The sequence below is a fragment of the Camelus bactrianus genome, chromosome 7 (genome assembly GCF_048773025.1).
Source record: "Camelus bactrianus isolate YW-2024 breed Bactrian camel chromosome 7, ASM4877302v1, whole genome shotgun sequence".
NCBI classification, from domain to species: Eukaryota; Metazoa; Chordata; class Mammalia; order Artiodactyla; family Camelidae; genus Camelus; species Camelus bactrianus.
In genome coordinates this window covers 17,809,585-17,832,974 of record NC_133545.1, presented here as the reverse complement: position 1 = coordinate 17,832,974, position 23,390 = coordinate 17,809,585, and the positions used below count along the sequence as shown (strand labels likewise).

The window sequence follows — 23,390 nt, the reverse complement described above, 5'->3', positions numbered from 1 at the left end:
TGGTTTCACTGCCTACCCATTCAGCCTGGATCCTGGATTAGTCACTGAAAAAACGGATTCATTACACGTTGGCTTCCTTGTATTTTCTCTGTTGGCATCTGGTCATAGGTTAGTCTCTCAAAGGATCAAGGGAAAGAAAAGGAGAGAACACAAACTGACCCTTTCCTTATAAATTTTTAACAATTCCCAACTGCCTGTCAAACTAAGAACCCATCACCTGAGTCTTGAATTTGAAGTTCTCCACTATGTAGTCCTGTTTTACCCCACGAATGATTTCTCAGCTATATTCCAATGAGCACTAAAGCTGTGAAGTTAGAGAAGTGACATGGGTTTCTAGGAAAGCTAAAGTGAGAGTTAAATAGTCAGAACCCCAGGCTTCACCCAGACAGCCCCACTTTATCTAACAGTGGGAAGTCATTCAATCAGTCACACTGCATGCATAAGACAGTATTGTTCAGCCATTAAAAACAATGTTCCCCATACAAGAAAATGTTCATGATGTTCATGGTGTTGAACACTATTTACAGCACCATCCAAAGTCTTAAATAGAAAACAGACCTAGGAATAAAAATTATCTAGTGGGAAATAGCCCAGTGTAAACTCTGGTTACATGAGAATGAAAGATTTATGAGTGCCTCTTAAATTTTCTTCTATTAATAATCATTCTGAAACACGTTTATATAATCTTTTAAATTTTTAAAAATATTTTCTTTGAAAAAAATGTTTGTTTTCTCATAAAAGACGGCTCCCCAAAGCCCTTGCTCTACATGTCTACCCTTTCTAAAATCCAGAAAGTGACTGATCAAACCTTACCTTTGCTGGAGACTAACATCTGGTGGCCGCCAGCAAGGATAGAAACAAGCTAGGCTGCTCACCCTAGAGGTTTCTAATACAAGGAAACCAAAAGCAGGGGAGATGGGGAGATGGGAGCAAACAAACACTATCCCTTCAGGCGAGATGCATCGTGTCTCTGTGTAGATCTTTTCTTCAATAATTCTCAAGTTATCCGCCACAAAGTCCTTGATGGTTAATCTTAGCAAATTGTCAGCCACTTATGAAAGGCAAAAATAAAGAAAATCTAAGCAAAGAGAACATGAATATCATCAACGATGAAAATTGACAAGCTTTTCACAAACATCAGAGATTTCCTTGTAGACAAGACCTTTCTGCTAAATCTTTAATACTCACCAGGTGCTTTGCCTTAGCACGTTCCTCCTCATTTGATATCCTCTCACGAAGAATAGCTCTGGTTAACTGCTCATTGGTTAAAGTCTTCTCTCCGTCCAGTTCCTTGCCTTGCTTAAGTCTGAGAAGACAACAAACATCTAACTAAGAAAAAAATTTTTTAGTAGCTGACATTTTTTTATGAAATACTTAAATAAAAAAATAGAAACAGCCATAGAGTTAGTAGCTGAAATCATCTTGGCCTAAAATTGATCAAAAGTGGGTATATTTTCTAGTAAATTACCATGCAGCCTTTACCTAAGCATTTAAAAGGACAGAACTCAAATACATTAAAAAGCTAATCGATCTGACTGCTGAATTAGCTTTATAAAGTTCTTATGTCAAATTGAAATCTGTCCACCTAAATATTCCATCCCTGGTGCTTCCATCTGCCCTCTGGAGACAGAAGTAATACATCTAATTAACAAGCCATTCACAAGACAAATATTTGAAGGTAACCATCATCTTCCCATCAAAACTAATTCAATTGTGTACTGAACATACACCAGGCACTGTGTGAGGCATTGATGACACAGTGCTGAACAAGGACCAGTACCTGTCCTCATGGACCTGACATCTGTAGAAGGGAACTAAAAACACAATTAAGGTATCCTTCCTCCCAGTAAATGACTTCCTCATGCAAAAATGGCCAGACTTTTCAATAGCAGGACTCCTCACTTGTGGAATAACTCGAATTTGTCCCTTGGCTCTGAACTAAATCTAACACTGTAGACATGGTCCAACAAAATAAGACAGCAAGAACTTCATCTCCCAAGATTCGTGCACAGTGCTAATTCTAATGAAGCATCCGATTGCCTTAGGTCTATCAGTGACCTCATCACACAATTAGATCATACTGAGTTACAATCCACTGAAACACCCACTCCTCACTGTGCATAACAAGGATAAATTACTTTGGCACAGATCTTCACCATAGTGCCTGGCACATAAAGGTATTCAGGAATCACTGGATGAGAGTTCATTTTAGTCCAATCTCATGGACAAAGATTTTCTGATTGCCTTTTCTTCTTTGAGCGAATAACCTCTCTATACCATCTTATCCCCAAAAGTATAAGCGATGCTTTAAGAAGAAAAAGTAAAATTGTTACTGTTACGTTGGTATAAGTGAAATTCTGAGTGCAATCTACTTTACAAGTGGGAATGATGAGGACCAAATTGAACTCAATACTAATCTATCAAATTTCAGTTTTAAAAAAGATTCTTGAAAAGAATTAAAGAAAATAAAATCTTCGGTTACTATTTTAAACTGCTACATCACCCTGATATTCTGAAATTCTCAGAAACCAATTATAACAGATAAAAATACCTTATAAAATATATTCCAAAGTTATAACACTTCCCACACCCCCCCCAAATTAAACCGATGTGGTTTTGTGTCTTGAATAAAGATTAACAATAGAAACAAAGGTACTTTTACCCAAATAAATCCTAGAGTTACAGGAAACAAAAGTAACAGCAAAAACGAAGTGGTCCACCTAAGGCTATTGTGCTGGTAACTGCTGAGGTTACTGTACTAGATTAGAAAACTAGGCAGTTAGAGCATTTTTACCAACCTGTCACTTGCAAGTAAAATGCATAATCTACTTTACAAGTGAGGTAGAAACTAAGACAAAATAAGAAAACTTACTATCGTTTATGGATCACTGACTATATGCCAAACACAGTGTTAGGCACTTTACATACATACATAAAACTATTATAAAACTTACATTATTAGTTTTTGAACATAAAATGAATTCTATACAACTAGACTCTCATAGCTTCCATATTTGGTGTATCAATTTTTTAAGTATTGTTTATTTTAATAACTACATTTTTCTGAGTTAATTTACATGTGGCATAAATTTTAATTACAAATGGAGTTAAAAGTGGCTCAACTTTAAGAAATATCATAAAGCTTTAGCAAATAAATGAAAAGGAGGCAAAAACATAAGCTCAAAAGCCTTCAGTGTTATAATAAAAATAAAGATTATTTAGTTTGCAATATTTGGTACAGATGCAAAAACTGTGGTACTGGACTCCTGGATCCAAACCAAGGCTCTACCACCTACTAGCTGAGTAGGTGATTCAGTTAACCTCCCTGGGTCCTGTTATTCTCAGGAGTAAAACAGACTGTAATACCTACCTTACAGAGTTCTATATACACAAAGCATTTAGTGTAGAGTCTGTAATAATAAGGACTCAACACATTAAGTAAGTAGCAATAATAATAACAGTACCCACTATGGGGTCAGGAATGCAGGGAAAGCAGTTATTTTCTGAAAAGAAGAAAATCTCCAAATTCAGTACATATACCATGACTACATGTAGCTCTGTCTTCTTCATCCTTTTTTTTTTTTCCAATTTTTCACCAATAAGAAGTTCTACTTTATTTTTAGGATCTTCGAGGACTCCTAAAATGTCAGTTGACTATAATATTCTAGCAGCCCTACCCTTGCACATGTTCCTTTCTTTCCCACTTGCTTGTAAGCTCCATAAGGCAAAGACCTAGTCTGGTTTTTTTTTTTTCACTGCTAAATCCCTAGTGCTTAAAACAGTGCCGGCCACACAGCAGGGGCTCAAAAAACACTTGTTGAATGTGCACATGAACGAATGAGTGGCCTATTTCCAACCACAAACAAAAACGGGAAACAAGCTACAGAAAATAGAAGACTGAAGGATTTAAGAATCTGGAGACACAACCTGAACCCTACAAGTGCCGAGCCACCATGATGTCAAGGGTCACAAGTGTGATGATCCCAGACTACACTGCCCTAAAACATAGGGTGTTTTACATTCCACAACATTTCAGAGCCTCTGAAATATCAACACCTAGTTATGCTAGACTCTTGGCTAAAGAGAGATGGGACAAACTGACTAAAAAGAAATTTTCCTTTCTTACTTTCTAACTTTCCTTTCTTACAGTTACTTTCGTTTGTTCTTACAAGTAGACCTGCACAAATTCTAAAATAGTTTATTGTAAAAGAATGTCTGGAAAAAAAAGGAAAAAAAAAAAGAAAGAAAAGAAAGGTCTGTTGACTGTTTATGAAACAGAATTCTGTATTTTTAGGTAGTCTGACAGTAGGAACCAGAACAAATTCTCATTACTTACCAGTAACTTACTTGAACAATCTAACAAACCTGTTTTCTCAGCTTTAAAATCTGAAGGTTGAACTTTATAGTCTTAAGGTCCCTTACAGTTAAAATTCCTACAAACATCATACATTAAATATATTATTCCCCATTCCAAAAAATTCTTGAGAAAGGTGCTGGCAGGGGATAAATGAAACAAAGGACCATTATCTCCAAATTTTATCATTTTCACTCATTGAACACATATTTCTAGTCTCATTCTTAGAGTTTCCAACTACTTGATAAAAACCGTACACTAGGAAAAAGTAAACAGGATGCAAAAATTCATCCAATATGTAATTACTGGTGATAGGTACTAACTATTCTGATTACTGAGAATACAACAGTGAGCAAGAGATACAGTCCCTACCCTCATGAAGCTTCAACTCTGCTACTTCCTTTTTTTTTTTTTTTTAAGTGAGCTTGCTATAAAACCATATTGGGTGGGAGCTGATATTTGAATTGAAATCTAAAGGACATAAAATGAGCACTATTAGGAAAGAAAAAGTATCTTCAAGGAAACATTAGTCAGGTCCAGAGGCAGTGAGAAATTATTTTCCTCAGTTAAACTTTTGTGCTGCCTTTTCAGATACCAAACACTGGAAGATCTAGAGTCACCAAGAGCTCCCTTAAAACCAAACACACAAACATACACACAGAGTTATCAATAAAAGTTGGTACAAGGCTTTGGAAGGATCCCTGAAGCTTAAATCGCTTTTGCAATGTTAGAAAAAATTTAGAAAATTTTAGAAGTTTTGCTTTCTCTCAAACTATTTTGGAGGGCAGAGTTCCAGAAAAATGGTGTAACAAGGGCTTTCGTTTAGTCCAATGCGTTTAGACATAAAAGCAAAAGACTAGAAATTTCTCAATTGTACTGCTCCTCATTTCCCCACCTCTCCCCTCCACATAATGCATTTATAGCAATACTTGCTTCAAATAAGCTGCTTCTTTTACCAACTCATTTAGATCATTTAACAAACTACAACTACTTTGCATAGAAAAACTGCTTGTAATCTTGAAGCTCCGAATTCTTTTCAGAACTTCCTCTCAGTGCTATTGCTTTTATATTCCGTCAGGCTTTCTGTTCCACGACCATCTAGAAAAGATAGGTGTCTGTGCGATCAACCAATTTTTCTCTTATTTTGAGCCCAATGCGATGATCTTGCTTTCTGGGCCTCCCTGAGTGCTCCTAGCCTCCCTGAGTGTAGAGCCAAAGCCAGGTTGTTTTGTAAACACTCCTCAAGAGAAAGAAGGGTGAGTCCTCATTGACATGGGAAGACAGGGCTTTACTTTTAAGGTCCCTGTTATGGGGGGGGGGGGGAGGCAAGAGATGTAAAACATACGTCTTTCATTATTAACTTAGGTTTCCAAAGATTTAAGAATTATCTCAAAATAAAACTAAACATACCAAGTATCTTGGAGAATACTTTCTCTTTTTGATTTATTGGCATTTCTCACTTACTATTTCAGATCTCCTGGTCTAATATTATTCTACATTAAGCCCCTGATTTTAGTTTCATTTAAATTTCCTTCTTTTAAATACATATCTCTCCTCATTTAAATTCTCTGGAGTTTTAAGCAAAGACGTAGGAGTTTAGTGTAAACTTTTCTTATTTGCATTAAGTAATTGGATAGCTTGCCTAAGCTTAATGAAACAAATACCAGTCAGCTCTGCCCTTATACCTCAAGCCCCAGCAACTTAGCTCTTGTTCTCAATCACGTAAGAGATTTAAGATACACCAGCAAAATGAATTTCTGAACACCAGCTCAATCTCCTATAATGAATACTATTACATGTCCTTTAAAAGGAAAAAAAAAATAAACTTCGCATATATATTCAGTTCTCATCGATACGTTATATAAAATCTAATATTTCAATTTCTGAGTAAAAATCAGCCAATATTATTTTATTCCCAAAAACCTAAAAGTTTTAAGAAAGTGGGAAGGGTATTTTAAAGATAACTTTAAGGAAGCGTTTTTTATATACTCAACTTTGTTATCCCCCATGAAGGAGGCATTACTCTCTCCCTTCTTTTTTAACATGAGAAAAACTGAAATGTATAAAAGCACACAGGAAACGTGAAGCAACCTGGTCTCATTTCCAAAGCCACGCTTCTTAAACTTCCTGAAGGGTAACCACTCCCCATCCCCCCACATCACTTCCCAAATGAGTTTCTATTACCTTATTCATCCCTGCGGTCATATAAGGAGAGTTTCTAAACACCATATTATTCATAATTATTTTTAAAAGAAGCTCCTTTTTTATTTGTTTTCATTATATCAAGTCACAGTTTGCCAGAGTCAGAGTTATTACAAGCCCTTATCCAAGTGGTTTGGCTTTCAGTGGCCCTAAATGTTTCTCTGAACCCATGCACTGTTCATCTGGCCATTCACAAATACTCAGATTTATCTTCATGTAGGCTGACGCATAAGTAATGCTATACAATTCTGGCTTAGAAAATTACTTTATAATTTAATATATAAGGCCATTATATTACTGGGAGAAAGTTGATAAGAACCTCAGATAATGGGTGAGAATAAATGGGAAACTGAGATTGTTCCAGATAAAGTGATTTGAGGAAACGATTTATCTAAAATTGAACTATGACCATTACACACAGACAATATCTGCATAGTACTGCAATGTACTTGACTGTTTCAAACACAGGAAAGAAAAATAAGTGACTACAATCTCAAAGGTCACTTTTAATGCTAATCATGAATTTTATTTTAATACATCATACTTTGTCAGAACATGCTGAACTAGCATTCAAAATACTGTTTACTGTTCATTTTTTAAACAGAAAAGCTGAATTGGGTAATTAAATGAACTAATTATTAGACTATTAAAAACAATGAGAAAACAAGTATACAGCTTTCTATTAATAAGACTTTACAAAAATAAAAGTACATAGCAAGATTAATATGTTTCAGCTCAAAGTTTTTCAAATCCTGGAAGGAAATGTACATGCACTGAAGTTCCAAAATAAACACATGAAGATGAATGGACAATAATGTAACCAAGTAACGTTCATATATAATATGGATCTATATGTAACTATACGTAATATCAATATGTGTAACAGCTAAAGGGTTCACATTTATTAATGCTTACTTTGTACCAGGTACAGTTCTAAGCACCTGACAGGTGTTAACTCATTTAATCCTCACAACAACCCTATCAAATTTCAGACGAGGAAGCTGAGGCACAGATAAGTTATGTAAAACTAAGGGTAACTTACCAGAGGTCACAATGCCACTGACAGGTGTAGCCAGTCAGGCTGGCTTCGGGGCCCACATTCTTATAGATATACCCATGAACAGACACACACACAGACACACACACACAGACACACACACACACACACACATATACTATTAGAATGTAAACCAGGGGAATAAGAGCTTTGTCTTGTGCACTAACTACTGTAACCCAGACACTAAATGGTGCCTGGCTGTTGGCAGGCATTCAATAAATATTTTTGAAAGAAATGAATACAGAGTGTGAGCACAGTTTAGTATTATGGAGCATAAGTACTCTTTATATAATCATAATTTAGCAAGAAACAGCACTGTCTCGGAACACTGAATGACTGCAATCTAGCAAACCATACAGTAAATCAGTATTATTTAACCAGCATTATGACCTGGTTCTGAATATAACCAAGAGGACATTTATTTTGGTCATCTACATTTCTACATAAGTATCATTTAAAATGTCATTCAAAATTTAACAATCAAGGTGTCCTTCCTTTCCACAAAACATTTTTAAAAAGCGATTTTGTTTTAAAGCACACTAAAATTTAGTCACAATCTGGGCTTTCTCCTGCATGGCTTCAAAATGATGCCAGAGGGGGAAAACTCAGCCCGTAAGTAGAAGTCTACAGCTATCATCGGGGATTACCCACAGCTATAATCCTAAACGGTTCTCATCTCCCTCTTCGAGGTGGTCACCTCCCATCTACACATTGTATATTACTTTGTACCTCGAGTCCCTATTTCAAGTCTCACTTGAGAATAGGTTCTACCTGTCCTGGATTTTTTGAGAACTTTTTCTTACCAAATACATTCTTTTACTGCACAGGAAAATTCATTTATATTTGAAAAGAATTCGATTTTAGTTCACAATTTAATGTCACTGTGTCCATGGCCCACACACTCTCCTCCCTCAAGAATTCACAATTAAACTCCCTAGGACAACATTCCAAAGCCCCCTTGTCTTCCATCTACCAGAAGAACCTATGGCCTCTTTTTTTATTTGGCTTAAAATGAATATTTAGAGGCATCTTAAACCCCAATAATCAAATTCTATCTTTAAGTATACATCAATTGTCAGAATATCAAAACACAATGAACAACGGTGGAGTGGGGAGGCAGAGGCACACACCACTGAACTGTGCCGTATCAGCAGGACTTGGACATTAACTGTTTTACAGACGAAGTGGAAGGAAATGCCTGTGCAAGACTGGCTACTGTTAGAGACAGGTTTTGAAAGTATCTACACCCCTCTCCCTTGCAAACATACATTGGATGGGTGTGGCAGCTGTTTATTTACTAAGATGCTAGAGGAGGACAACCAGAGAGTCGTTGGAGGAAAAAGGAACTAGAAGTCAAACGCAGGTATCTCTGGAGCAAATCCCTTTCATCGGGCTGGCTAAGCAAGACAGCAACTCCTCTGGCAAGCGCTGACCTCATCTTGGATGGGCCTGAGCCAGGACAGATGACAATGTGAGATGGCTGCCTCCTGAAGTCAGGAAACTAGGACAATATTCCTGGTTTGGTGACCTGAGAGTCATGGTTGGGCTCTGAGCTATGAAGAAATGACAGCATCTTACTATCCTTAGTCTACAAAATATACATCAAGCCTTTTACAGCGTTTTGCATTTGTATTTTTTTTGTTAAAAGACACATTTTTTGCCAGGACACATATTTTGAAATTATGTCCTTGGTAAATTGTTAAGTCTTGGGCAACTTTTGGCCAGAGAGAGAAAAGATATTACTATTCTCCCTTCTAAGATTTGTAGGGGGAAAGAATCAATATTTTTCTTCTTTCCTATTTCAAAGGACTTTCAAGCTTGAACTAAACTGCAACCTCTCCCCTCCACCTGCATCATGCCTCTCAAATATACACAGATGGTACCTAACCCACTCCAGCGCTTTTTATGGTAGATGCTTTAATGTTAAAGCTTAGCAGATTCCTCCATCAAGCCCACAGTACACATTTTTAAAGAAAGAATAATTACACAAAGTCCTTTATTATTTTTTAAAAGTAGTCTTTGTATTTCTAATCACTTTTGTCTCTCATATTGAGCTAATTTGATTGGTGCATAAAGGTTAATGACTGCTGTCTTTATTAACTTTGTTATCATTACATAATTGTGCTTTTTTATTCTGTTTAGTGCTTATAACCTTTCTTTGTATCTTTGTTCATCATAATTCTTCTTGTTTGGTACAGCTATGCCAATCCATTAACTTTTTAACTTTTATTAGATTAAAACAAATTACTTTGTTTTAAGTTTTAAGTGTATGTTATATAAATAATACATAGCTCTGATGGGGGGTGTTGTCATAGAATCTGGCAGCAAGATCTTTAAATGGGTGATTGTGGCCAGTCACAATTATTAACAGTATAGCAACTGATAACACTTCAATTTATTTCTTTCATTTTATATTACGTTTACTATTAATCTTAACTTTATTGTTATTTTTTTTCCCTTATTTTCCCAGCTTTATCAAGTTACCATACATTCTCTCCCCCTCTCAAAAAGATATGCAGTATTTTTCCACGTGATTAGTGGTCATTTCCTTCCTGAACGTTCACAAACACTTTTTTTTGCCTCCTACTGTTTAAAAACAAAATTCCTACTAATTTTTTGGCGACCACCCTCTGCAAACTCAGTAAGATTATATCATTTAAATGCTTTGACTCCCCATTCCACCCCCAACTCTTAGCTAAGAGTTCAGTGCTTTTAAATTTATACAATTCTTAGTTTTCTCATTAAGAATTAATCTTCATTTTCAAGAACCCATATTAGTAGCTTTATTAGCTGTTCCCGGTCTGTCCTCCAACCACATACACAGTGCAAAGACAGAGCCTCAGGAGGGCTTCTTCTCTTTTCCACCCTTCTCTAGTTCAAGGTCTCTGTTGTAACTGAATTGGAATTTGGTTAGAATTCTTTAACAGTCTTCTTGAGATGGGCTAGTGTGTCAGATATTTAGCTACAACTCGGCCTCACACCCCTCTTCTATCGTCTGCCTTGTGAAGTGGGAGCTGGGAGTCTCTAACCCCATTCCTGCTTTGCCGCTGGGTCCCTGTTAGGCTCTGCCAATAGAGGGTGCCAGAGGGAGCCTACAGGCTGCAGGAGGAAAAAGAACTCTGTTTGCCGTATGCCTTCCAGCATCACTCGGGCCTCACTGCTCACACCAGCAGCAGCACCTGCTCCTGCAGCAGCAGATCAATCCAGACTGCAGTTTGCCCGCACTTGCAAAATCAACCCTACTGCACCCTACTCTGGAGACATCAGCCCTGTCTTTTGGCAGACTCCTCAAAAATCAGTGGGTCCCAGACCCACTGGCCTCTCAAGACCAGATAGGAGATAGGATTGCTACCCTCCTCAGAGACCTGAGCTGCAGCTCCACAGAGCCCCTCCTCCAAGCTTCAGTTTTAATGTCCACCTCCTGCCTGGGCTACCTCTAGGATAGCTTAGAGCTACACTGTCCAATACAGCTGATACCAGCCTCAGGTGGCTATTAAGCCCAAGAAATTCGGCCTGTCCAAATTGAGATGTGCTGGTGGTATAAAATACACACTGGACTTTTAATACTTAGGATGAAAATAAGAATGTCTCATTAATATATTTCATATTGACTGTATGTTAAAATAACATTTTGAATATACTGGGGGAAATAAAATATTTTAGAATTATCTTCACCTCTTTTTTCTTATTTTGATGTGGTTCCTTGAAAAATTTTAATTACATAGATGGCTCATGTTATATTTCTTTTGAACAGCACTACCCTAGAGTTGTTCTGTTGTTGTTTCCCCTTTCCAGCTCTTAAGTGCCTCATTAACAATTCTTACATTAAATTCTCCCTGTAAAAATAACTGATGAGTTTGTCTCCTTAGTGGATTCTGGCTGCAAGCTGTTAACATTAATAAATTCTTAAGTCACTTTTTCACCCTGACAGGTAAATGAGAGCTCATCACACTATTGGGGGGTTTCAGTCCTTTCTCAGGAACCCCTAGATGTCACTCTGCCTTGCAGCTTCCAGTCTGGCAAAGAAAAGCCTGAACCCAGACTGATCCCATTTCTTTATAAATTAGTGGTGCTTTCTGTCAGGAAGCTTGTATGATTTTCTCTTTATCCTTAGAATTCAGAAAAGTTAGCAGTCTATGACCAGGTGTGCATCTTTTCTCATCAATCCCTCCTAGAATCAAGAGAGGTCTTTCAATTTGCAGACTCAATCTCTCTCTACCTCAGTGAAATGTTTTATATTATTTAATTATGATTGTTCCTCTCTTTCTCTTTCCTTTATTTCCACCTAGAATTTTGTCTGTTTCATCAAATATAACATGCACAAGGTTATTTCCCCCAATTCTTCAGTATTTATGAATTCAATATGTATCTTAAAGTCAACGTTTCTTACAGTCAAGTGGCAACAGTTGCCAATGCTACAAACATCAAAAGCATCATTGACATATTCCAACAGTTCTTGCTAGAAGCACCTTTTTTGAGCGTCTTTCTCCCTGGCTGCTGCTTCTTTCCATCTTCTACTCACTAGGGCTCAGACCGAGCTGCTGGGCTATGTTAGGCGGAGGTTCCCACTGAATGGTGGGGAAGAAGCGGTCTCTACCCTGTGGCCCAGCGGTATACTACCCACTGAGACGTTCTCGGCTCCTGGTCAAGGAAACTAGGAGAAGGTCTCTCTCTTCTCAATCTCTCACTCCCTATCCACACCAGTTAACAGGGACAGAGAAACCAAAAGGTTTTCTCAGGAACATTCAGACAGACTGGGGTCAACTTCGGTGATCCTTGAGCCATGCTGAAACTAACCTACTGGCTCACATCCAGCTATCAGATGCTCTTCTAAGAAAAAGCCACTGAGAATTAGACTAAAATTGCAATGAGAGGACAGTGGAGATGTTTTGAAGTCACCAACTCCCTAGAATCCTCTCCACTTTTAAAATTTCTATTTTATCTTTTAAAAGGAACACTGAAGGATTATATAAAGCATTTTAGGGCAGAGTTATTAGACAAAAAGTGCTAGATGGGGCAACCTCAGGCACTGTACGTTAATTCTTACAGAAATATTTTCCTATATCATCTCTGCACTGTAAGCTGCATTCTCCCCACCAAAAAAACCTTGAGGTGTAACATAGCCTCACTGTACTATAAGCACTGTGAAGTCTTTCTAAATACATACGGGGGAAAACTAACACCAAAACACAATCAAAGAGCAATTCTACATGGGGAGAGAACAACATGGTGTGGTTTTGCAGCTCAGGGATAATAACCTGGCATAACCAAAGGACAGGTATTGGGGAATCAACGGACAGAAGACAGGCCCACCTATACTACAGAGCACTGCTCCGATAAAGTACCACACAGTAGTAAGTTTAAGATGAAACTCCATGGCAAGCACCTGTTCTATAACGCTGGTGAAAGAGGCTCAGCCAACTGCTGTAAAAGGTCAGCCTAGCTGAGAGAAGAGGGGTATCCTCTTTGTAAAACTGAAGGGCAAGTGAAGCTGTATGCAACACAGAGGGACAACCCGCCTCCCAAGGAGTAAAGGCTGCAAAAGCAATTTTGTTCCCAAAATACTATTTGAAACCCACCCCAATGAAAGGATAAACAGTCAAATTTTGTATCATTGAGCACAGCCACAATTGTTATTATTAGGTGGTTAAACACAGGCTTTAGAAAAGAATCTCCATCAGTCACATTTCTGAGTAAAGACGGTCCTATATTTTTTACCTTAACTACTCTGTAACCTCAAAAGAAATATCAAAAGTTGAAGAGGCCTTTCCCATGAGACCAGGCTCATCTTTCTGTTTAAGTCACCTTGGTCTGCCCAGGAAGTACTGCAGACAGCCTCAGCACCGCCACCCCCCACCCCCACAACAATGCATCCTCCCTAGATGACAGCAATCCGTTTTCATGCCTCTCTGACTCTATTCATCAGCTAAAAATTCATTCCTTGGCAGATGTTTTATTTCTGGTATTCCTGATGAAATCAGGCTAAAGAAAAAACAAATTCTAATAAAAACACATTGATCTGAAAGCCAGTGAGCAGTATATTGGATTTCACTTTATTTTAATTTTCACCTTAAACATAAAATGGGACAGCAGAAACATGTATCGAAAGAGCAAACGATGTGCAATTCTGTATGACTTTACCCACTGTCATTCCAGGGTGACTCCTGTTCATCCCCTTGATATTTCTCACCTGTGACTCTCAAGTTGAATCACAGGCATACTTTAAGGAATAAGAATTACCATTCAGAATTCACATCAATGATGAAAACAAACAAATGGAGTCGCCTGAAATGAAAATGCACTAAAAAGTACCTTTTTAAAAAAAAAAAAAAAAGTACCTTTTGCTAATCTACTATGTAGACTGTAGCGTGAGAACATGGAATCAACCAGCAGGAGTCAGAACAGATCACCGAGGCCTTGCTCTTGAGGCGGCTGCCCTGACAGAGGTCCCACTCACTCCACTGAAAGACACTCAGACCCACGTAGTCCTTTCACTCTCTAATCCATTTAACTTATTTTTAGTATTGAAGATTTTAACATACAACCCATGCCATTTAAATGAAAAAAATGCATAATATTTAACTAGTAATATTCTAGTAGCTACCATTTATGGAGTACCTCCTTAAGCCAGGTATTTTAACAGGTGGTTTACATACATTATTTCATTTAATCCTCACAAAAATCCCACAGAGCAGTTGTTATTCACCTGTCAGAGCTTAAGAAATCAAAGCTGAGAAAAGTGAAATAAATTCCTCAAAACCACGTAGGAAAGTTATATGGTGGCATTCATATCCTAGACTTGTGACTCCAAAAACCACGTGCTAGTCACTATACCACATGATCTTGCGTGTGTGAACCAAAATGCTTACTCAAAGCTCCTCGAGGTAAAATGTTCCATGTTCTGATTCAAATATTAATATATACGTCTAGCTGCTCCCCCCTCCCTTAACAAAGCCCTTTCTGCATCCGTCTATGCCAGGCACAACCACCATTCAGTCTGCCCTAACACAGCTGCAGCAGCAAACTCAGGTCCTGATGTCACGTGGCAACAAGTGGCTGACAGATCATCCAGAATGTGCTTCCACGCTTTTGTTTTTCCACTCACAGACTCCTGAGGTTGACAAATACAGCTACAGTGCTACTCCAAAGGTACAAATCTGCATATAAAATTAAATTATATGAGGAAACAGAAACTAAAGATTACAGTTACACTGCGCAAGACTACAAAATTCTGTGTATAACATAAAAATCAGAAGAGGTTTGTGTTAGGTCTTTTTCCCTTAAGAGTTACTAAGGCTGAAAAGGTAACAAATTAGCATTTAAGTTGCTTGCAAAGGCATAAATGCCCATATAGTGCCTGCAAATTTAGTAGTTACAGAGGTGGCGATCCTCCCAAACCCGTTCACTAACCCCCCATAATTTGGGGAGAGAAGGAAAAGGGATTCAACATTGGAGTAAGGAAGAAGTATGCTCACCAGGCTTTTCAAACGGACCATTTACTATAGGGCAGCCTTTCAAGAAGAAAAAACTGTGGTGTGGAAGCACAACAAGGGAAGGCAATTACAAGATAAACTACAGCTGAATACATCGTGGGCATACTGCCTCCACGTCACACCCATGTCTAACAACATAAAAACTTCCAAATGACTAGGTAAATCGCATGTGCTTACACAAAGAAAACTCCTTCCATGATGTTAACAACCAGCTCTAAATTTCTACTATGTTATAGGCCTGAGGAACTGAGGCTTTTTAATTATACAATATTAGTCACTGACACAGTGCTCCAAAGCCCCCGCAGCACGAACCATGTTAGCTAAACTAACAAAATGAATAATTTAACTCTCAGCCAGCAGGAAGTCACTATGCCACCTTCATTATTTACCTCACAATGCCCATTTCTATCATTTTTAAAATAACAGCCGTAGGTGTTCAAGATGAGCCCACTGGATCCTTACATGCATGGTTCTTAATTCACATGTCACAGGAAAATTAATCCATTCTCTGTTCAAAAAAATCTAGTAATCAAGGATTAAACATCAACCTTCATTCTTACTGTTCTTCCTTATTAAATTCTAATCCATTAAATGTCAATAATCAACTAAGGTATAATATAATCAATATAACCATACTTGAGATAAAGCTCAGAAGCTATGTTATTGCCATTGCACAAAAACAATGTTATCTCCTCAGCAACTGTGTATTTTCAAACCTTCTGCTATCTGAATTTTCCTTATTGCGTGAGAAAAAGGACTTATTTTCTTTTTTTAAGAAGAAACAATTTTAGACACAAAAATGCTATCATTTTCCTTCCTGGGAAGAATTTTATGGCTTCTCACTGTAACTAACAGGGTTGTGAAAAGCAGCAAGAAACCAGATGTGTTCACGGCAATCCAGAACAAATTGTGTCACAGAGACCAAGGCTTGAACTCAATCACTCTCTTACACTCCAGCCGAATATCAAAAGTTTCCTCTACAGTTCACAGGAAGCCGACCTAGCTTTGATTCTGCAGAGATGATAGCCATCAGGGAGATTGGAAAAATGGATCCTGAATTAGAGACTGCAGTTTTATAAGCAGCTGGAATTGTACTAACTCATAATCAATTCCTAGTTAAAATAATTTAGAAGATAAATAAATACTGTCAAGGAATAAAAATTTCAGGGATAACTATAAATTTCATTAAGATATATAGCAGATGTTACATGGAAGATGAATATTCATTCCTTCTGTCTTCTACTGCAATCCATTTTATCTTTACAGTGATTTCCAAACATCCCAACTCAAAATGCTTACATTGTACAAAAATTCAACGACAACACATTTGTGGTGCAAACAGTTTGTCATTTTTTGCTTAGTTCAACATGACTAAGTTTGTTAATGTATTTTGACAGACTTGCATAACATCCTAAAATGTTTTGAACAATGCAGTTTAGGTTGCAATGCAATATTAATGAGTGAATAATGTTCTTGAATATAAGGTTTAATATTTAATGATTCAAAATGCTGCCTGGATTTGATGCAGAAGAAAAATGTGGTTTGGAATCACTGTATTTATCAGGAGACCTGTAAAAGAGACTCTGGACTCCAGGCAAACCTTTAACCTAAACTTTGAGCAGGTGTCTCAGGTGTGAAATTGATGCTCTGCCAATGAATTTCTAGTGCTTATCAGTATTCACAATATCACACCATTTATCAAGTGTCATTCACCAGAATTTTTAAATTACTAGAAACTCACACATCTGTGCCAAGAGGTACCAAAAAAAAAAAAAAAAAAAAGTGAGGGTTAGTTTTAAAGAAAACACTGTGTGGTCTACATTCAAATACATTTAGGAATCAAATCTGCCAGTTGTATCAACATGTCAATTTGATTATTCTTCTTTTTAAAAATATATGAAACGGGGGAGGAGGGTATGACTCAGTGGTAGAGTGCATGCCTAGCATGCACAACATCCTGGGTTCAGTCCCCAGCACCTCCACTATTTATAAATAAGTAAATACATACCTAATTACCTCTCCCCCAAAAATATAAAAAATTAAACTTTAAAAAATAAAATAAATATGTGAAACAAATCAAGTAGCAAGTTCAGACCAAATGACGACTTACCTCCACATCTTCTATAAAGGGAAGTTCCTAATCTAAAGAATCTCACAGAGAACTTGGTTCAAAGTTAGAGTACAATTAGAATCTAATCCAATGAATGGATAATCTGCACAATTACTGGACTTGCCTCATTTGCAGATACTATATCTTAAAAATAAGCATTAAAAGGGCAACAAGAGCAGGATTTACTGAAACCAGTTAAATAATACCCCAAACCACAAAGCTGTGAAGAAAGGACTGTAAGGCACTCCTAACTGGAATTTTCATATTACTGTGGTTTGGAAACAAAACACTAGTCAAAGGATGGAAATATGACTCAATTCCCAACATTCATCTGCATTTATAGGTCATAACAGCCATGTCAATAATGACTAAAATATAACTTAAAATGTCTGGGTTTAAGACTTGACTCTGCCACATACTGATCTTCTCAATATAACCTCTCTAAGCTGCTGGTTTTCTCATAGGAAGGTGGGCACAGTAACACCGTAGTAACACAATTGTTAGAGAATCAAATTAAAGAACTTGGTAAGCACTAGGTCAAACAAAAAGCATCAATACCAATATGAGTAAACAAAGAAAAATCTAAGTAACATTTCCTGAGCACCTGTAATGCTCTTGGGAAGGGCCTGCACACACGACTCCACATAACATGATCACATGTGGTGGTTGGAACACAGAACAGGCAACAGCAATTTTTATGTTGCCTCATTTAGCTTCTATAATAAAGAAGGAAAATAAGCACAAAATAATAGAAGAATTAACACAAATCTACAAATGAAATATTTTCTCACCTAAACTTTCATTAATGTCATATTCTGGTAGTTTATCAAGAATCTTCATTCATAAAAAGACAAATTATCAGTGACACTCAATGCTTTATTAATCTATTTGATATAACATGTTTCAGTCATTGATTAAAGTATTTATTGAGCATTTATTATCTGCTTAGAAGTGTACAAACCACAATGTTAAAAAAAAATCAGTAATTCTACCATCAACTACAGTAACATTCCTTCCTTTATATCATGACATTTATACAATGCTATTAATTAAGTTCACTCTATTCCATTTTTACCAGATCAGCAATTATATCAACAATTATTTCAAAAAGACGCAAAACTGCTTTCAAATGTATACTGCAGAAAACTTTAAAAGTTTGCCAATGATAGATAACAGTCTTAGGTCACTGTAAGATCTTCATTACCACCACTGCCAAGAAGAGTCCTTTTTTTTTTTTTTTTTTTTTTTGTTAAACCATTTGAAAGAACTGATGCTACAAATTCAATGAAAATTAATTAATTTCTCCTAAGCACCAGTCCTGCTCCTGCAGGTAATGACAGTATCTCTTTAAGGTAGCACGGATTCAGTAATTAGACTTTTCTCAAGTGTGAATAACTGAGACAAAAAGGCAGGTATTCACTTTGTACTTTTTCACCCACCCCAATCCAAAAATCTATATTAAATTATAGCAGCTTTTATGATTATTCTCTAATTTACAATGTACTTAAGGGCAGAACAGAATGCTTAGGAAAATGGTAGAAAGAATACCTAAGAAACTGTTAATGATGGTTACCACTGAGGTGTGGGATGAGGTACTGGACTTAGCTTTTTTCATTTTTGTGATGTTAATATTTTCATGCAAATGTATTATGTTTAAATAAAATGTTAGAGCAAACAGTGAATATTAGAAATATCATGCAAACTATAAATGTAGTTTTAAATTTTCTAAAAGCTACATAAAACAGAGTAAAAAGAACCAGGCCAAATTAATTTTAACAATGTACTTTATTTAGCCCAATATATCCAAAATATTACCAATGCCACACGTAATCAATATAAATTATTAAAGAGATATTTTATATTTTTTTCATATTGAGTCTCTGAAATCTGGTAGGTATTTTAAACTTAGAGCAGATCCCAATTTGGACCAACCACACTTCAAGTGCTTAGTACAGGGGTACAAAAAGTTTCAAAGGCATATCCAGGCATAAGTTAGGTATTTTTCTTCCTAAATTTCAAAGCAGTAGGACGGTGCTCATTAAAAACTTCTTTCATCAGTTCTCAGCTCATGGCATGCTACTGTTTCACTGTTGATTTCTAAGGTCTTCATCCAACCCTTGCATGTTATTTACCTTCTTGGTCCCTAAGTAAGAACTCTTAAAATTACATATTTCATGTGCAGTGCCACTGACTATCTTCATTTCAGGGCTTTACATCAGCAGAAGTGGCTACCACTCATCACTTGGGTCTCCCTTTCAGAATATCTTTTAAAAGTCAAACAAAATTGCATCCCTTTCCCCCACACATAACACTGCAATATTCAGCACCTGAGGCCCACAGACTTTATAGAGGTTCTCCTGGCGCTTGAAAAGGATTTTCTGAGTAAGCAAAATAAAAGTGAAGGCACCAATACATAGGAACTACCACTTAACATCAATATCAATTTTATAATTAATACTAATTGACTAAAAGGAATATTTTTCAGACTAAAAGCCAAGCTGATGTTTTTAACCCACTTGTTGATTTAAAAAGAAGAAAAAAGTTCTCACTTCTCCCATTTGGTACTTTTGGACTAGACCTGGGCACACCCTTGGAAAAAGACAATCAATAGCTCATGCAGAAGAGAACAAGTTCATCTAGCTTCATTTGCTTTTTTCCTGCATTTTCACCAATATAGAGATTTTCTACACTCCTTAGAAAGGATAAAGGCAAGAAGAAATGAGAAAGAGTATTTGAAGAAAACACTATACAACTAGAGTATAATTAATTCTCTGAAATGGATGGATCGGTAGATGGATGTAAGAACGGATAGTTAGATAAGATTGATAATCACATTTACAGAGCATTTACTATGATTCTGTGCAAGTCACTGCTCTGTGCTAAGAACTTTACATGGAATATCCTACTGAATCCTCAAAATAACCCTAACAATAACCCAAGGTGGGTGTTATTACTGCCCTCCATCTAACAGATGAAGAAAGTGACCCTTGAAGAAGTCAAGTAATTGCTATGTGATCTATAAACTAGTAACCCATAAAACTGGAACTCAAACCCAAGCAGTCTGACCTTTGAGACCATACTCTTAACCACCACACTCTACTGCTCTTGAGTTCAAAGAAAGGAGTCCTCTGTAAGAATAAGCATTTTGTACTGGAAGTTTAATGTGTGCCAGGTACTCTATATATGTCGTCTTAATCTTCATTTAAAAACAAGCTTATCAGGTAGGTATTCTCATTAACCCAATTCCATAACTAAGGAGACTGAAGTGCAGAAGGGTGAATCATCTACTCAGGATCACAGATCACTAAGAGGCAAAGCCAGCATTCAGATCAGATCTCTACTCCATAATGTTGTCCCCTACTGTTCTCCCTCATAATTTAGGTGGATTTGTATTTAGAATAATGGTAGAAATCCATGAGACTTTCATAGTACTAAAATAATTTTATTTGTAGTACTTAATAGTTCACAGAAAGTATTCTTTATACAGAGATAACCTGGATAAAGATAAGCGCTACCAAAAAAACAACCACAACACTACTTTAATTCCTAATTTATGTTTCACTTGCTTTAATAGAATTAACTCAGAATGAGAGTGCTATTTAAACAGGGGCACATTTATAAATTTTTTCTTTTCAAGTATCTATACAACTCTCATTAAAACTGCTCTTCCACTTAATGTCACATAATAATGACACCTCCTAAATCTTCATACACAGTACACTCATATTGGCAGTAAATGTTGTAATGATATTAACTTAGCATTCATTTAGTGATTGAGCAAGAATAAAAGTGAAAATGAGTGACCCTGATATAAGTTTCATTATGGTTTCCAGGATAAAATGATATGGCTAAGTCACTGAAAAGTAAAGCACATTTTGAATTTTCAGGCATCATAGTATGTATATGTCTGGGAATGTGGTGAAAAAAGTAACCAATGAGACCAATTCAAATAGTTTTTGAAAAAATTAATCCTAAGAGCACTAAGGATCTATATATTAAAATTAATCAAGATAAACCTCAGCAGATTCTCAAGTAAGATAAATTGTCAAAGACAATACACGACATGATTTGCAGAAGACTGCTAGAACTTGAAACTGTCATTATTACGAATTCTTTAAAATTCCATATTAAGATCCATGTTTACAGAGATAACAGAACATAGAACTGGTAGACATGCTCCTAAAATACCCAGAGGCCTGTTTGCTTTAAAAATAGGCTTCAAAAGGTAAATTAACCTCTCTGAGATTGGGTCATTCCCACAGGAAGACAAAATAAAGCATTATTTTTTTAAAGCAAAATTAAGAATAACAAATACCACCACTGAGCTTTTAGTTTTATCTATGTGAAATACATAAAATTAGTTAATTATCTCACATGCCCCAAAAATGTAATAAATAAGGGAATGATCATTTTGTCACTGTCCTTCATACATGACAGTAAAGAGGCATCAGTGGCTGTACTTCCCTCCTTGCTTACCATGACAAGGCACTACAATTTGTAGTTAGTTGTCAAGCTCAAATTTAGATAGTCTTCTGTTTTACACTTGCAGAGGCTCAGTGCTTCAACCAAGATCTTGCCCACAATAATCTGTCACATTTGAGCGGCTACTCTTTGGCCTATTTGTTTTACTACCACAGCCATACCTGCTTAGATAAAAATAGATGAATAGGAACATATAACATCATTTTTACAAATCAATTAAATCCTAACCTTAACCCTTTTAAACTCCCAAGCCCTTGAGAGTCCCAATGAAAATAACTTCCATTAGAAAATCAATACAAAGTTTTGGACCTAGAAGATATTCTGAAGATTGAATAGGAGAATTCATTTCTGCTGAGGAAGAACTATAGAACAGTACAGTATCTAACCAAATATACTTGATGGATATATCTGACATGTATATTAGTCTATCCATCTGTTATGGACTGAATTATGTCCCTCCTAAAACTCACATGTTGAAGCCCTAACCCCTAGTACCTTAGAAGTTGACTGTATTTGGAAATAGAGTCTTTTAAAAGGTTAATTAAGGTTAAGTGCAGCCAAAAGGTGAGGCCTTGATCCAATATGATGGAAGTCCATATAAGAAGAGATACCAGGGATGCCCTCACACAGGAAAAAAAGGCCACATGAGGAGATGGCATGGGCAAACCAAGGAGACAGGCCTCGGGAGAAACCAGCCCTGCTAACCATCTTGATCTTGGACCTCCAGCCTCCAGGACTGAATAAATAAAGTTCTGTTGTTTCAGGCACCCAGTCTGCAGTACTTGGTTACAGCAGCCCCAAAGAACACACCCTTCTCCTGAGGGAGAATACCAGAGTAGCTTCAGAGTTCCAGAAAGGTAGGGCGGATTGCACAGCAAAGGTGGGCCGTGAAAGCAAAAAAAAAAAAAAAAAAAAAAAAAAAAAAGTCTCAGGTCTTACTTATTAAGTGAGGATAAAACTCAAATGGCACCAAGACTTAATACAGTATCCAGAGGTAAGGTTAACTTACCTCATGGCAGACAGTGATCTATGGTACGTGGCCAAGAAGAGAATGGTAACAACTAAAGACACTGGACTAATCAAGTAGCAGGTGAAAGACAGTGTAAGTGAAAAAGCAATGTGATCTGGGGTAGGGAAAGGAAAGGAGCAAAAGAGACTTTTTAAAAATAGCACAATACTTGGCAATTACAAGTTTCAAATGCAGATACTTATTTCGGCTCAGTGACCTATGGCGTCTAATCACCTGATACAGAAAAATGAAGGAAGTCTGTTTGGATTCTGCTTTAAACTTCCGCAGTCATGTCTGTAGTAAGGAGGAAGTTTATTCAAGACATTGACAGTTACAGAAGAAGCAATTGTGGTAATAACCATCATATTTACTACTGCTAAAAATAGATTATACAACTCTGTGGGGTCAGTGTTACGTGGTGTCAGAGTAAAGCGCATGAACGTCTCAAGGCTCATTCCCCAGGGTAAACCTGAATGATGAACTAATCTTGTGAAGTCAAGAAAGGTTCCAGCAAAAACATTTAGTTTTATCTTTAGGACAATAATATGAACACTTAGAATATAACAATAACTGTTAATTATACATTTAAAATCAGGTCACTACAGAGAATCGAGAAATGAAAAAAACGTAAGCGATGTAACTTTTTTTAAGTCTAGAATTCAGTCACCCACATCACTTGCAAC

General features: G+C 36.7%; 1 protein-coding gene across 6 annotated transcripts in view; it reads right to left on the bottom strand.

Annotated features, from left to right (window-relative positions):
* The window catches only part of CHCHD3 (coiled-coil-helix-coiled-coil-helix domain containing 3), a 257,733-nt gene that overhangs the window by 161,923 nt on the left and 72,420 nt on the right, over positions 1–23,390 (bottom strand). For all 6 annotated transcript variants that reach the window (XR_012508084.1, XM_074367049.1, XM_074367048.1 and 3 more), the window contains one exon: positions 1,189–1,306. Coding sequence is in view for 5 of the 6 variants with exons in the window: in XM_074367049.1 (XP_074223150.1) it covers positions 1,189–1,306 (118 nt within the window). In the remaining variant the exon portion in view is untranslated. The remainder of the gene's footprint in view (positions 1–1,188; positions 1,307–23,390) is intronic.